The sequence below is a fragment of the Anabas testudineus genome, chromosome 15 (assembly GCF_900324465.2).
Source record: "Anabas testudineus chromosome 15, fAnaTes1.2, whole genome shotgun sequence".
NCBI classification, from domain to species: Eukaryota; Metazoa; Chordata; class Actinopteri; order Anabantiformes; family Anabantidae; genus Anabas; species Anabas testudineus.
The window spans coordinates 810,102-826,358 of record NC_046624.1 but is presented as its reverse complement, the minus strand read 5'-3'; the positions used below and the strand labels follow the sequence as shown (position 1 = coordinate 826,358).

General features: G+C 39.9%; 1 protein-coding gene across 4 annotated transcripts in view; it reads left to right on the top strand.

Moving 5' to 3' along the window:
* The window catches only part of hspa12a (heat shock protein 12A), a 44,679-nt gene that overhangs the window by 17,468 nt on the left and 10,954 nt on the right, over positions 1-16,257 (top strand). For 2 of the 4 annotated variants that reach the window (XM_026356549.1, XM_026356546.1), the window contains exons 2-8: positions 366-442; positions 3,877-4,004; positions 6,853-7,039; positions 10,669-10,773; positions 11,067-11,183; positions 15,042-15,213; positions 15,447-15,461. In XM_026356549.1, coding sequence (XP_026212334.1) covers positions 366-442; positions 3,877-4,004; positions 6,853-7,039; positions 10,669-10,773; positions 11,067-11,183; positions 15,042-15,213; positions 15,447-15,461 — 801 coding nt within the window. The remainder of the gene's footprint in view (positions 1-365; positions 443-3,876; positions 4,005-6,852; positions 7,040-10,668; positions 10,774-11,066; positions 11,184-15,041; positions 15,214-15,446; positions 15,462-16,257) is intronic. The other 2 variants (XM_026356550.1, XM_026356547.1) reach the window with 1 other exon arrangement.

Here is a 16,257-nt window from a genome sequence, read left to right as displayed (position 1 = left end):
TGCCTAAGAAAACCTACTGGAGGTAAGCCACAGCCAGGATTCAAATGCCGGTCTCTCGCACGAAGGACGGCAATGTTACCAAAACACTATCCAACTTGTGTCCTTTTTACCCTGCATGTAAGTAACTTTGGATAAAATCATATGTTATATTTTGCTTGCTCTACCAAATGATTAAATGTAAATGTGTTAACAGTTTTTGAAAAACAATGGAACTCTGTGGGGAAAGGCAAATAAGTTAAAACAGGTTGTGAACACATTACATTGATGCTATTCAGTATTGATTTTAGTCTCAAAATCATGCTATACATGATAAATCAAAGCAATACACAGATTTTGTCATTATCTTTGTCTGCCTTTCACTACAGATGTGGTGGCTAATCCCTCTCCAGCAAAGAGCATGGGTGACCCAGGAATCACCCCACTGTCTCCTTCACACACTCAGGTGACTCTGCTCTTTTATACACGTAGTAATTTCTGTATCCATTATTTTGGACCTGTTGTGCTGTGGTTGAGTATAATAAATTAGAAAACACTACACTAATCTGCTAAAATGTTTGTTCTACTGTCAGCATGGGTTGTCTTTATCCTCGCAACTAGTTATTTTGCAGTACCTGACCTACCTGTCTATTCTACTATTTAGTGACAGATTAGATCTCTAACAAGACTGGACACTCAGATGTCTAATAATATAAATATGCACCTATTCATTCATTAGCCATACTGCTTGTTCTTTAAAGTGTCCATATTATGCCTCTTTTGGGGCTAAAAAAACAGGTACTTGAAGACCCTAAAATGTGTCTGTGCATGCATGTGTCATGCTGAAAAAATAGGTAGTTTATAGTGAACTGCAAGTCTAAAAATGTGCACCAACAGACCCTCTCAAAAGCGACCAGTTTTAAGATGGTGCTCGTAATACTTTTCAATTTAATTCAATTAAATTTTATTTGTAGAGCGCTTTTTACAATTGACATTGTCGCAAAGCAGCTTTACACAACCAAAGTAACTATGGAAGTTTACATGAACAGTGAATGTGTATGAATCATAATAATCAGATTGTCCCTGATGAGCAAGCCGAGTGCGAGGAACCAGACTCAACAGGGAACCCATCCTCATATGGGTGATTACATGCTATGTCTTAGGCAGCAGGCAGTTCAGTATAACAGTTAACGTCTTTAAGTTAATATGGAGACAGTTAGTTATTGGAGGCTCTGATAGACTTGTAGGAAATTCAAGTCCTGGACTGTCTAGCGTTGAGTCGAGACCTCAGAGAAACAGCTGTCGAAGTCAGCCGTGGCCAGGACCGTCTTCATGGTAGCGTGGAACCAACCCCAGTCACCACACACATCCCACAGAGACCACATGGGGCATCCAAGCGACGAGATCTCAACCAAAAGCCGGGCACCAGGATGAGTCAGAGAGGTCCAGAGGGCAGAGGGTGGAATGACGTGTAGCTCGACAGAAAGACAGGAAGAGGGAAAGAGACAGCGGGAGAGAGAAAGAGAGAAAAGAGGAGAGATAACAGTTAGGTATGGTCACAGTCAGATAATGTATAAAGTGGATGTATATTTAGTGTAGAGTAAAAGTAAGAACTCCGGCAGGACTAACTATAACAGCTTAACTAAAAAGGTGAGCCAGAAGGAAACATAGACATGAGGGCTCCCTGGGATGTAGAGCAACCAATCACTTCACCATCAACAAACCTGAGTGATCAGTGAGAGTGGGGGAGACAGCATCTAAACATACCAGTTCACCATAAACCTCTACCTCCATGAGTCTTTCCCTAAGGCAAATCTATTTACAAAAATGCTTGACTAAAAAAATAGGTTTTTAGCCTAGACTTAAATACTGAGACTGTGTCTGAGTCCCGAACGCTATTTGGAAGGCTATTCCATAACTTTGGGGTTTGTAAGAAAAAGCTCTGCCCCCAGCTGTAGTTTTCATGATACGAGGTACTGACAGGCAGCCAGCATCCTTTGATCGAAGTAGGCGTAGCAGATCATAAGGCACTAGCAGTTCACTCAGATACTGCGGCACGAGACCATTTAATGCTTTACATGTCAAAAGTAGTATTTTAAAATCAATGCGAAATTTCACAGGGAGCCAATGAAATGTAGATAAGACAGGGGTGATGTGCATATATCTTCTGGTTCAAGTGAGGACTCTCGCTGCTGCATTCTGAACTAACTGAAGCTTGTTTATGCACCTGGTTGAACAACCAGACAGTAAGGCATTACAGTAGTCCAACCTAGAGGTGATAAAAGCATGGACTAATTCTTCTGCATAATTTAGTGATAAAATATTCCTTATCTTGACAATATTTCTGAGGTGAAAGATAGATATCCTGGTGATATTATCTACATGAGCTTCAAATGAAAGACTGGAATCTAGAATCGCACCAAGGTCTTTTCCTGTTGCACTAGATAGAACAGAAGGGCCTTCTAGAGTTACAATGTGATCTAAAATCTTGCTTCTAGTTGCATGTGGTCCTATAACTAGTACTTCTGTCTTGTCAGGATTAAGCAGAAGGAAGTTAATTAGCATCCAGTCTCTTATATTCTTTACACATTGCTCAACTTTATTAAGCAGTTTAATCTCAACTGTGTGTTGTCAGCATAGCAATGAAAGCTAATACCATGCTTACGGAGTATGTTGCCCATTAAAAAAGGAGGGGGCATAAAAGTGAACCCTGTGGAACACCAAACTGATGAGGCCTAAATCCTGACTGATAGGGTTTGTGTATGTTATTTCTATGTAGATAGGAGCATAGCTGCCCTGCTACTATCTTCAGGGGAGGTTTGATATTGGCCTGTAATTGGACAGCTGACAGGAGTCGAGATCAGGTTTCTTGATTAGAGGTTTAATAACTGCTAATTTAAAGGATTTTGGAACATACCCACTGCTGAGTGAAGAATTTATTATTTTCATCACATCTGTTTTAGAAAGTGTGTCGGTATAGGGTTTCTTTGACTTTTTGTTTAGCTCGCAGAACAGACACAGTCTCAACATGCTGAACCCTGAGTGACGACTCTGTGCATCTAGCAGACGCTTGGATTAGCCTGTTTGTCTCCTCCCTGGCCTGGGCTCTGGGTAGTCACTGACTAGCTAGGACTACTTATAGCTTAAAACTTTGAATGAGGCCCAGGTTTAGGTCACAGACAGTCCATCTGTGAGATTAAGTCCTGAAATTAATTCAGCATTCACAAACTGGTTGGAACTACATACACCATTATACTGAGCTGCTCTGTCAAAAACAAATAAATCCACCCTTCAGTTTTTTTAAGAGGATGGAGGAAGAAAAGAAACTTCTGACGTTGCCTATATATTCAAAAAGTGCTCTGCTGCCATTGTTTCCACTTACAATACGCAATTTTAAGGGCAAACCTTGAATGGACCCCTCAGGGACTGGTTTCTACAAAACCAGAAAATGTAAAAAAAGAACAGAGTGCACTTCTAACAGACTTGGTGTGTGTCCACATGCACCATAGAGTTATATAAATGTACAAAAATGACCAAAAAGAGGATTTAGCATAATATGGGCACTTTAAAAGGTTTGCAAAGGGCCTGGATCTAGTTCTCACAATTGTTAACAGACAGTTATGCCCACTATGCTGTACAGTGGTGTAATTTAGGTATATGTTAGTTTTACAGGTTGTTTATATGTCACATATTGTTGTATGCCATGGGTTTGTGAAAAGTGAATAATAGGAGTGAAGTATTACGGCTATTGGTTTAAATATGTGATAACAAAATTACTGAATACTGTATAGCAAATTATTACTGGTATTCTAATTGAATACTACTGCCCACCATAAGTGTGTATCATAGTTTGCCATGTCCTTATCATGTCAAATTAACCTGTATATTCTCTTTGTGCAGCAAAACAACACAGAACAAGTACAGTCAGAGCCTTCGTTTGTGGTGGTGGTTGCCATAGACTTTGGCACCACATCCAGCGGTTATGCTTATGCCTTCACTAAAGAGCCAGAATGCATTCATACCATGAGGTAGGTTAGCACTGGAATGCAGATACACTCTAATGTTGGGGTGGGCTAGAGCTAAGTGAACACATGACATCCCTATGTATTTTAAACAAAGACATAAAATCGAAAGGTAGCAGATTTATTATTATTTAAACATCTACACATTCGTTCTTAGGCTCTGTGCTTAAATTATTAAATATTAAATTGAGAAGTCTCTCGGTTAATTACCACCAGGTAGAGTGGTCATCCATTTCCCAACAAACTCAAAAACACTTAAAATTCTGTGTCTCTGTTACCTCTCTAGGAATAACACAGTTTATTATCTAATACATTATCTCACCACCCTAATGAAATTTGAATTATTATTAAAATTACTATAGTATCAATAGTTGCTTTATTCTGTATTTTTGAACAGTATTCTGCTCCTGTGTCACCCCAATTTCCCTCTCTTGGGATCAATCAAGTGTTACCTTACCTTAATTTATTTTACTGACATTTTCGCACAAGTCATTCAGTCATGTTCAACAAAGCCTTTAAATTAAAGCAATTTAATTCAATTCAGTTTATTTATATAGTGCTAAATCGCAACAAAAGTCATCTTAAAGCACTTTACAGTATAAGGTTTAAGACCTTAAAAATATAGCTGCATATACAATTACATAGAAAACCTAACAATCCCACTTGAACAAACGATAGGCCACAGTGGAGGAAAAACACCCATTATTGGAAATGAGGATACCTGCTGAAAAGTATAGAGAGAGAGAGAGAGAAAAGAAGAAGCACAACTATGAGAGACAGAATGTGCAATGCAATGGAGGCATAGGAGAGAAGAGATGAGAGGAGAAGAACTTAGTGTAATAAGGGAGGTCCCCCAGCAGACTAAGTCTATAGCAGCATAACTAAGAGTCACCTGATCCATCTCTAACTATAAGCTTTATTGAAAAGGAAAGTGTTAAGTCTAGCCTTAAATGTAAAGAGGGTGTTCTGCCCCCCAAACCTAAATTAGGAGCTGGTTCCACAGGAGAGGAGCTTGATAGCTAATTATTTGATGATGATTTGTTTCCCAATTTAACTTTTTTTTGACTGTAGGAACCACAAACAGACCTTCAATCTAAGAGCAAATTGTTCTGCATGGAATTTATGGTGCTATGAAAGCTTTAGGATATGATTTGGTCTGATTATTAAGTGCTTTTTTTATGTGAGGAGAAATATTTTAAATTATATTTTAGACTTTACAGGAAGCCAAGAACATCTCTGATTTGTCTTGCAAATTTCAGTCAGAACTCTGGCTTCAGCATTTTGGATTAACTGAAGGGTTTTAAAGCAGTTTTTGGGACAGCCTATTATTAGTAGACAGTAGTGCAGCCTAGAAGTAACAAATGCATGGACTAGTTTTTCAGCATTACTTTGACAGGGTGCTCCTAATTTTAACAGTATTCCTTAGGTGGCAGAAGGCAGTTCCTTTATGTATGAGGTAAAGAAGGTATCCTGGTCAAAGATAACTCTAAGATCCCTTACAGTATTACTTCAGGCCAATGCTATGTTATCTATGGTAGTAATATGATTAGATAACATGTCCCTGAGGTTTTTAGGACCAAAGAGAAGACACTCTGTCTTGTCTGAATTGAAGAGTAGAACATTAGAGGACATCCAGGCATTTTGTCTTTTAAACATGCTTGAAGTTTATAACTAATAGATTTATTTGATCTGGTGTCATATTAACATATAGCCAGGTGTCATCTGAATAGCAATGGAAATTTATAGTGTTTCTTTATTATATTGCCTCAGGGGAACATGTGAGTATGCATGCACTCAAGTAACCTGGTTACTCGAAATCCAACTATACATGCAGCAAAAGTAATTTGAATTCTCCTTTTCTGGGTGGATTTTTGAAGTGTGGTCCATAGATTTTAGCTGTACAAAGACACAAAAGACTGATTCCCGATCGCTTTTTTCGTTCTCTTCCTCTCTCCCTCTTTTCTATAGATAAATTTGTTGGGAGAGGTGACAGACAGTGCTGTAAGAAACTTCTTACAGTGCTAACTGAATAAAAAATAAATACACAGTGAAGTGACTTTAGATATGCACACTTCAGTTTGATTTCAGACAGACTTGATTTAAAAACAACATCTATGTAATAATCTCTCCTTTCATCCAGCTGCACTTCTCAGTTGATAGTAGTAGAGTGGTGAGTGCTGGCAGCCTTTGTTATGCACATGCACTCTTGTAAAAAGCCCATTATAAACCCAGTTACCCATTTACATTGGCAGAATAATCTGAGTTCTTTTGGAATCTACCTCGGGAAATTAGGTTTCTTTAATCCCCTACCCTGATTACGTTAACTAGGTTTTCTGTTTACATGCCACTAGAGAAATCAGAAAGAGAAAGCCAACTTCAACCTAGTTACTTAAGTGCATGTAAATCCACTGACTGTGAATCTGCCTGGGCAGTGATGAATAAACTGCATAGTAAGTGGGTGATAGATTATGCCTAAGATAAACTCCTCTGTTTAACAAGAGTTGTTCAATCTTGCAGTAACCAGCTTCTGTCACACCTCATTTGAACCAGTTGTCTTCCCTGTCAAGAATACAGTATGTAGGAGGTCCAAGATATATTAAAGTGTGATCCTTTTTCTTTTGCTGGGAATGTAGATTGTACTGATAATAGCTGACCTGCATTTGTCTAGAAACAGTGTGGTAGCTCAATTTAGGCATGTTTCTATGACTTTTCTCAGAGACATGTCTTTAAATGCTGAATTGCAACAACTCAATGTATTAGCAGTTTTAAAGGTCTACTGTAAATTAGATTATTACTGAAGTATAAATTACAAATACAATTTACATGTAATGGTAACTGAATGATCTTCTCCTAGGCGTTGGGAAGGTGGAGACCCTGGTGTGTCTAATCAGAAGACTCCAACCACAATTCTGCTGACTCCAGACAGGAAGTTCCACAGTTTTGGCTATGCAGCTCGTGACTTCTACCATGACCTAGATCCCAGCGAATCTAAGCACTGGCTCTACCTGGAAAAATTTAAAATGAAGCTTCACACCACTGCAGTAAGCACAAAAACTATATACACATGGAGAATAGTTGTATATCTGTTTTACTCTTCTTGCAGGTAAATTCTTTTGAGATTAAAAAAATGTCAAGCATCCATATAGGCACATTACATCGTCTCACTGTGCTCCCTTGGTTGATTTATTGTGTTGCATCTCAGCAATTGCTGACTCCTTTGTTTTCTTGCTAAATGTATCATTTCTGTAAGTAGCTGTTGGCTTAGGGTCCCTTGGTGAGCGGAGGTTACTGGAGCACGTGATCTAGACAACGGTGTTAGTATCAGCAATATGTGATGTTTAATCAGACACATGTCAACAGTATTATAATCTCTTAGGTCTTGTAATAAGACACAATTACCATTTTTAATCTGATCACAATCAACATCGTATGGTAGTAGTATTTACATCGAACTTTGAATACATAATACAGTTTATATAGATAGAGAGAGAGAGAGAGAGAGGTTTTGATCTTTACAAAACACTTTAATAAAAGAAATGAATTAACTTGTACATTAACATACAGTAAGTTACTTACAACAAAGTGCTAGATTGCTTTACGTTGTAAGTACAATTCATTAATCAGTGACAAAATTGTGCAAAATGTAGTTCTTCATCTTTTACAGTGCAAATAATGTCCATAACACCACTGTTGTTTAAACAATTACCAGATCTCTCATTGTCTGGTAAAATATGAATTCCAACCACAGTCTGGATCTGATATTACAGAGCCACACTGAGTTGACCCCCTGGTCATCTAGTTCATCTAGTATTTTCCTCCAGACAGTGTCTGCCCTGTTACAGTCTGTTCTTATTGATGACCTTTGCACACATAATGTAAAGTGACTTCATCTTTGCTCAATGCAGAGTTTCTTTTTCCTTTGTGTTAAGTCCAAGCAGTGGACCAGACAGCTCACTGTTGGTAGGTTCTAAAGTCATGTCAGGTAACAGGTCATGTCTGTTGGGCGCAGTAGCTCCACTACTGTAGTCTCTTAGTAGTGCTAGATCTTTATCTGACAGCTCCTGCAGCCACAAATCCAAGATCTTCCTCATGATCCGACTCAACCTCAGGCTCAGGAAAGAGACCTCACAGCCTCACTCGACCTGCTGTGTCCACCAGCTGCTGTAAATGTAGTGTCACCATCCTATGCAATGCTGCAGACAGTCCAGGGGGGCGACTTTATTCATGTCTAGTCTTGCTCCATTAAGTAAAGGTTGTTCCGTGAACCAAAACAGAGGATCAGTGGGTTTTACCTGACACTATTTGAGGAGTCCACTTGATCTAAAAACACCTTTTATCCCAGGTGAAAAACCTGGGATCAATTAAAAGCAATGCTGTATTCAACTTTAGTCCATTTGCCTCTCCACACAAGTTCCTTGGGCCCTTCTAGGTACTTCTGTGCAAACTGTAGCCTAAAAGTAAGGGGTCAGTCTAGATGTTCATGGGATTCCTGGCATACTTCTGGGAGCCTGTCACAAGAAGAAAAAGTTCATGATTGTGGTCATACTAAGTTGTGTACAGCTCAGAAAATACCTGGACAGCCCACCCTCTGATCTCAGCAGGCACCGTCAGATGGCTCTGTCCATTCTTCTTTTCCTGGCTGAAGAAATAGCTTGATGGTTCATCCATTGTTTCCATTCTGGAGAATCCTGCTTAGTGTTGTAAAAGCTGACCACATAAAAACCAAAGCATCCCTAAAAATGTTGTTATGTAATAATTCTTTCATAGCCAGCGAAAACATGTGTACTGCCTGTTCTTTTCATGCAGCCTCCTCCATATGTCCATCAAGCTGTGAGTGTTGATCAACTGATTTAAGATTCACCTTGAGGCAGGATGAGGCTCTCAGTGGTTTCTATCTAAGGTGTCATCCTGTGAGCTGTTAAAATTGCCACCCACAAGTAGAAAATCTTCAGAGTCGCAAATCCTCAGTTTGTTGTACTTGTGGTGGGACAGGTTTAACTGAGCTCTTACAAACAGCAGTCGTCCTTTTATCACTTCTTCTACAGTGTATATAGTGGGATTCAACCTAGAAGAGAATAATGCACCTACCCCCGCACTATTATGACATAGATGAGATAGCCCACAGTGAGGAGGTACAGCACCTGGTTGCATGGTGCGCTGCCAATAGACTGCTCCTTAGAGACTAAGGAGCTCATTGTGGACTTCAGGAGGGAGAGTAGAGGCATGCATGACCCCATCCACATCAACGGGACAACCGTTGAGCGTGTCTCCAGCTTCAAGTTTCTGGGAACCCACATATCAGAGGACCTATCCTGGATCACCAACACCTCCAGCCTGGTCAAGAAGGCTCACCAGCACCTCTTCTTTCTGAGGACATTGAAGAAGATCCACCTGTCTTCATCCATCCTGGTGAACTTCCACCACTGCACGATAGGGAGCATCCTCACCAGCATTATCACAGTGTGGTATGGGAACTGCACCATGCTGAGTGCAAGGCACCTCAACACATCACAGGGACTCTACATACAGCCATTGAGGACATGCCAAGGACACGCTGCCTGCACTGAGCTTGCAGCATTCCCAAGAACTCTTTTCAACCTTCCCATACACTTTTTAACCTCCTGCCCTGTGACAGGCATTTCAGGTGTCTCTGGACTAAGACCACCAGGCTCAGGAACACCTCAGTTCCCACAACTGTTAAGTTATTGAACGCTGCCCCCCACTGACCCCTTCACTCACCTACCTACATCTCTCTGTCAGACACAACCTTGAGCTGTATCCAAATCCATCTCACACAATTTAAGCAGTTTAATCAGTCTGAGTAGATCACATTTTTTCATGTGAGGCAGGTTCTTCCCGTCTGAAGCCAGATAAAAATCAGATTCACAATTCTCACTCTCACTGTTTTCACGCTCAGAAGATATCAAAGCTAAGTAAACATCTTTATTGATTTGACACTTCTTTGCTTGAGCTGCACTGCTCACACCTTTTTTGTGGGACTGGTTTGACCATGTCTACTTCACTCTCTGTCTGTTTCCTCCATGTTTTTTCCCTGGATTTGAGTCATTAGCTGTATTCTGTTGTTTGTCTCTTGTGTAAAATTATTTGTTGCATTAATCAAGCCATTATGTCTTTATGCTGTATTGATGTATTGTCCACTGTATCACCTGCCATAGCTGTCATATGTTTTTTTACAGTGTTATCGTTGCTTGATCACTTTGTGGTTGCCTGCCTGTTTCCTGCTTTTCCTGTTGTTCAGACTCAGTACCGCCAGTCCTTCTTTGTTTACTGCTGCCTACCACTTGATCAGGCATCTCTATGACCACTTTTTCTGGACAGGACCTAACCACATGTCCCTCCTGTCCACACCCAGAGCACCTTATAGTGTCAGACATTGTGTATAGAATGTAATCAAAATAATCTACTATCTATCTAACTGTGAGAAAAAACGTGTTTTAGAGCAGAGATTTACAACCAGACTGCACTTTCTTAATTTGTGAAAAAACTTGTGATAATGTTGTGAAAATTCACGTTCCAAAAACATTGGACATTTTATAACCATAGTATAACCAAAGATAACTGAGAACACCTTTTCAAATATTTTCTTGTGTAAATTCTTTAACAGTGTTTTCATTCAACTCTCACTTTGATGTCTTCTCCCTGTAATCAGAATTTGTCCATCGACACAGACCTCCACGCAGCCAATGGGAAGCGAGTGAAAGCTCTGGATATCTTTGCATATGCACTGGCCTTCTTTAAGGAGCAAGCACTGAAGGTAACAGGTCTCTGTCAGCGCTACATTTTCTGTTGTATTTCATATTCAGCGTATTTGGTTGGTATGCCTATAATTGCATTCTGTTAAATGTTTCTCTGCTCCCTGTTGTTGCTTTTGTTTGACTTTGTGGGCCTTGTGGGTCATTGTTTATCAGGCATGTAATTTCTCAAAAATGTAATTGGCATAACTAACACAGCACAAGCAGTAAACTTCTGTATTGACATTTTAACATGTCTGAGTTCTCTGCCTTGCCACGCCAATGTGTTTAACAGATGCAAATGTTCATCTTACAGGAGCTGAGTGATCAAACAGGCAGTGAGTTTGACAACAATGATGTGAGATGGGTGATCACAGTTCCTGCCATCTGGAAAATGCCTGCAAAACAGTTCATGAGGGAAGCTGCTTATAAGGTAGGCTGACAAGCTTCACTCACAATCTTTTGTAGTTTCCAGCTTACATCTGTAGTCTACAAATGACTAATGCAAATCTTGAAGAAAACTGTAGTCTAATGGCTGACGACAAGATTGCGGTGGATACTTGGATCGTGGGTTGCCGCATTGCTGCACACTAATGAAGACTCTCAGTCATATGTGACTGGCATACACATCCACAGACTACAGTGACCTACCGACTGTGTTAGAGGACACAGGGAGGGAGCGAGTCAATCAGCAATATAGAGACACATAGAGTGAGAAAAAAGTGGGAGAAGACACTTTCACACATCTTATATGGTGGAAGTCTGTCTGTAAGCTACAAATGCAGTTCCATTTTAGAAAGTTTTAGTGTAGTCTTTTGGTTGACTGTACAAAACAGCGTCAGCTTTTCCACCTATAAATTTGTCCATGAAAAATCTGATAAATAAAATGAGAAAAATTGAAGGGGGGTCATGATTGACAGCTGTCAGAACACACAGTTAACGTATGGGGCTATGTTGCTTCAGATCAGTCAGAGTACATATGGCCTGGAAGTGCAAAAAGAGGGGGTCAGAGTAGGTTTTGTTATAAACACTGCTTTGGTCCAAAATAAGCACCAACAACTACATCTCCTAATCTACAAAAACTCAGCCCAAACTGTGCCTGTTGTCCCACGTCGGCATCAAGTTTGCCCAGTGCCAGGAAAATTACAAAAGCATTAAAAGAATTAATGCTGGCATTGTAGGAATGTAGAGTTCTAAGAATGACAGATAGATGCAGGACAGAACCTTGTGGCCATTCATCCATAGGTGATAAATGGCTCTGGATAACAGTACACTGTACAGACAGGTAGTGTTAGGACTGATGGACTCTTGATCGAGTTACTACCATTTCTGTCATAATACCCCTACAATAGATAAACTTAATCAGCTATTAAGGATTTTTTGTGCTGGACTTCAAAATATGATCAAGAAGATGTTCCTGACTATCACTTTTGAGTTTTCTTTGACTATGCCTTTGTCTGCTTGGTCACATTACAGAAAAAACCCTAGAAACAAGTGTTCTGAAGCTACAATGTTGCTACAATGTCTATAGTCCAATATGAGTAAACTAAGGTACATATTTTGAAATTTCGACCAAGTGAAACAGTGTCCTCACAAGCAGAGAATTAGAAACTTGTGTTTGAGTGTGTGTGTGATCATCTGGGTGTGGCCATCTGCACTGAAGGAAGAGGCAATAAGCTAGAGTAGGAGAGAGAGCAGACAGAGGACAGCTGTGCTAGGTGGGGGAACCAGGGCTCACTATGTATTTTTTGTGTTGTTTCTGAGGGAGGAGACTGGTGACCTTGACTGGCCCATTCAATTCAATTCAATTCACTTTAATTTGTATAGCGCCAATTCACAACAGAAGTTATCTCAAGGCACTTTGCAGTGGAAGGTTTAAGACCTTACAGAGAATAATTATACATAATGATACAGAAAACCCAACAATCCCATTTGAGCAAGCTTTAGGCAACAGTGGAGATGGAAAAAATCCCTTTAGAGGAAGAAACCTCCAGCAGAACCAGACTCATAGTGGGCGGCCATCTGCCTCGACTGGTTGGGTGAGTGGAAAGAGAAGAGAGAAAAGAACAGCAGGCAATAAAGACAACAACAAGCAGCAAGAACATTGGGCAGGTCAACTGGATTCTGGAGATGTACAGCTCCAGGCCAAGGATACCTACAGAAAAGTACAGAGAGAGGGAGACAGAGAGGAGGAAACACAACTAAAAGAGAGAGAAGACACAAAGTTAATGACATGCAATGGTGGCATTTGCATTGATATATGAGAAAGGAGAGAGGAAAGGAGCTCAGTTTATCAGTAGAGGCCCCCAGCAGACTAACCTATATCAGCCTAACTAAGAGATGGTTCAGAGTCACCTGATCCATCTCTAACTATAAGCTTTATAAAAAAGGAAAGTTTTAAGTCTAGTCTTAAATGTAGAGAGGGTGTCTGCCTCCAGAACCTGAACTGGGAGCTGGTTCCACAGGAGAGGGGCTTGATAGCTAAAGGCTGTGCCTCCCATTATACATTTGGAAACTCTAGGAACCACAAGTAAACCTGCAGTCTGAGAACGGAGAGTTCTGCTTGGAAGATAAGGAACTATGAGGTCTTTAAGATAAGATGGAGCCTGATTATTAAGGGATTTATAAATTAGGAGAAGAATTTTAAATTAAATTCTGGATTTAACAGGGAGCCAATAGAGAGAAGCTAACGTTGGAGAAATATGATCTCTCTTGCTAATTCCAGTCAGAACTCTGGCTGCAGCATTTTGGATTAACTGGAGGCTTTTTAATGAGTTATTGGGACATCCCATTAATAAGGAATTACAATAGTCCAGTCTGGAAGTAACAAATGCATGGACTAGTTTTTCAGCATCACTTTGGGACAGGATGCTCCTAATTTTAGCAATGTTTCTCAGGTGTAAAAGGCAGTTCCAAAAAATATCTTTGATGTATGAAGTGAAAGAGATATCCTGGTCAAAGATAACTCCGAGGCCACATTCCCGACTACCTTTTCGTCATTATTACGTTTTTTCAGAAGTATAAGTAATATATGCCATATTTAGGCGAATGGGAACTTAGAGCTATGCAACGTACAGAAAAAACAGAAAAAACACAGTGAGAACAGTGCAATTTGCATACTCAGCTGTGTGTGTCCCTCATTTAACCACTCTGTGTAACCTCACATGTGTATACATCATATATTAACCAATATTGGAAGTGGATTTTAACAAATCAAAACTAATCTTGTATTTTCTGAACTACAAACAGATCTAGAGTATAGTTGCTTAGCAAATAAAAAAATTTAGAATGTTTGACCCCTACAGAGAGGCAACGTGGCTATTCTGTGGTTCTGTTCACCTTTATTCTAAGAGAAAACTGTTTTATCTTGATGGGAGTCATGAAAATGCCCATGATTGACCTTAAGAGTGGTTGGCTTAATGAATGTGAAAATACATTGCAACATGTGTTCACTCACTGATTCAGATTCCTGTTTTGTACTGTCTTTGTCTGTGATAACTGTTTGTCCTGTCACATCTGTGACGTGCCTGCTTAAGTATGGGAATGACCAGGGTAGGGTTTGGAGCTTTTAGCTGTTGAGCGCAGTAGGACTTGAGGCAGGAATCAGCAGCCAAGCTGACAGTGAGATAATGTGATTAAATCATAGAGGTAGAGAGAAAGCATCTGGGTGTCTACAGTGACTCAGCAGGCAACATGAATCATTTTATTGGCTGTTTGTGGACGAAACAAATGAATGGTGACCCCATGTTACCTCCTCCTTCTTTGATTACATTATTTGTTGGTTAGTTCTTATGGAGCTCTGAAGTCTGAACTCTTTTTCTCTTATGCTCCCTAACACACTAACAGCACTATGTCTCCTTTGACTTCTTTTCTCAAATGGTAAAAACTGTGCACCTTCTTAGGACTCGACAATTATTTCGGTGCATTGAGGAGAAGAAAGTGAAGAAATTAGAAAAACTACAGAAATATAAAATGTAGTTACTGAACAAATTTGATCTAAATATTGTTGGAGTGTAATTTCTGACACTTTCTGTAGTTTATCATGCAGTATATACAGTTATTTCATTTAATGGTCTATGTTCTGCATTCCTACATCAACCTTATGACAAATACTTGGCTTTGAAATGCATGGTTTTATTATACTCTAAACTTTACTGATACATAAGAACATTCATAACCATATAATCTTACTTGCATACTTTACTGTGTTTGGGAAAGAAGTGGCAAACAGTCAAAGCTTATTTTAAAACTTAAAACAATATTTTCTTATTTGAATTCTGCCTTTGTTTAGTCTGGTCTGGTGTCTCGTGAAAATGCAGAGCAGCTGATCATCGCCTTAGAACCTGAAGCAGCATCAATCTATTGCCGCAAACTCCGCCTTCATCAGATGGTGGACCTTGGGACCCATACCACTCAGAATGGCTTCAGCCCAACTGACAATGTGGGGAGTGGAATGGCACAAGGTAAGCCCAGTCAACCCTGTCACAAAGTGGTGCCAGTTGTTTAATGGCATGCTGTTGACGCCGTGCTTTACTGAGAACTGATCATACACACCAGTGATCATACACTGATGAGTAGGTTTTTATGAATGCGTGTGTATTTTCAATTTCTCTTTAAAGACATCCTTTTGGAGCAATAACATTGCCATTGTAACTTTCTGTTTTTCTTTTTGTTCCTCATGTTGTTTCTTCCATAGTTTCTCCAGGTCATGGTAAACAAGCTTGCTTTTTATATTCAAACTCAATATGCATGAGAGTTTGAAGACACCTTCAATTTTTATTTGTTTCCAACCACTGCATTTTAACTTTTGTTTTCCCGAGAAAGATAAATGCTGTACTGCAGTTTGTCTTTATAGGACAAGAGCAAGAAAGTCTTTATTCATAATGCAAAGTTCAGTGCCGAATTGTTCCTGTCTGTGGCTCATATTTGTTCCCACCTCACCACTGACACCACTGTTTTAAACTTTGTTGAGGTTCATGTGATCAGTACAGAGCAAGGCAGGGGGTGTGCACATCAATTGTCAGCTATCACACCTACAACTACCTCCACTCAACCTAAAAACATTACCATTATGAGAGTGTAGGGCTATTAAATTAAGGCATTTTGCATTTTGCCTTAATTTAATAAACTTTTAATATATTGGCAACCTCGTGGGCTCAGCTGCAGCTCTAAGCAGGCACGGTTAAAGATCTATGTATACTGAGTCAGTATATAGTCATCTCAGACTAGCTCTAGAGAAGTGAAATGAAATGGTCAGGTATCATAATAGTTGGGCCTACCCCCATACACAGCACTAGCTTTGGAACCCATCTCATGAATAGGAGCTGGACTCCTTTTCCGGAGTCCAGATGATAGGGAACAAAGGGGGATCAAAGGGATTGACTCACCAGCCAAGAGTGGCTGGGCTCACCCTTGGAAATAAGGTATGGGTCAGTCAAAGGTAGGGAGCATGGAGTAGAGGCACTACTCCTTCATGTCGCTCCTCCTTCAATATGTTATGGAATATG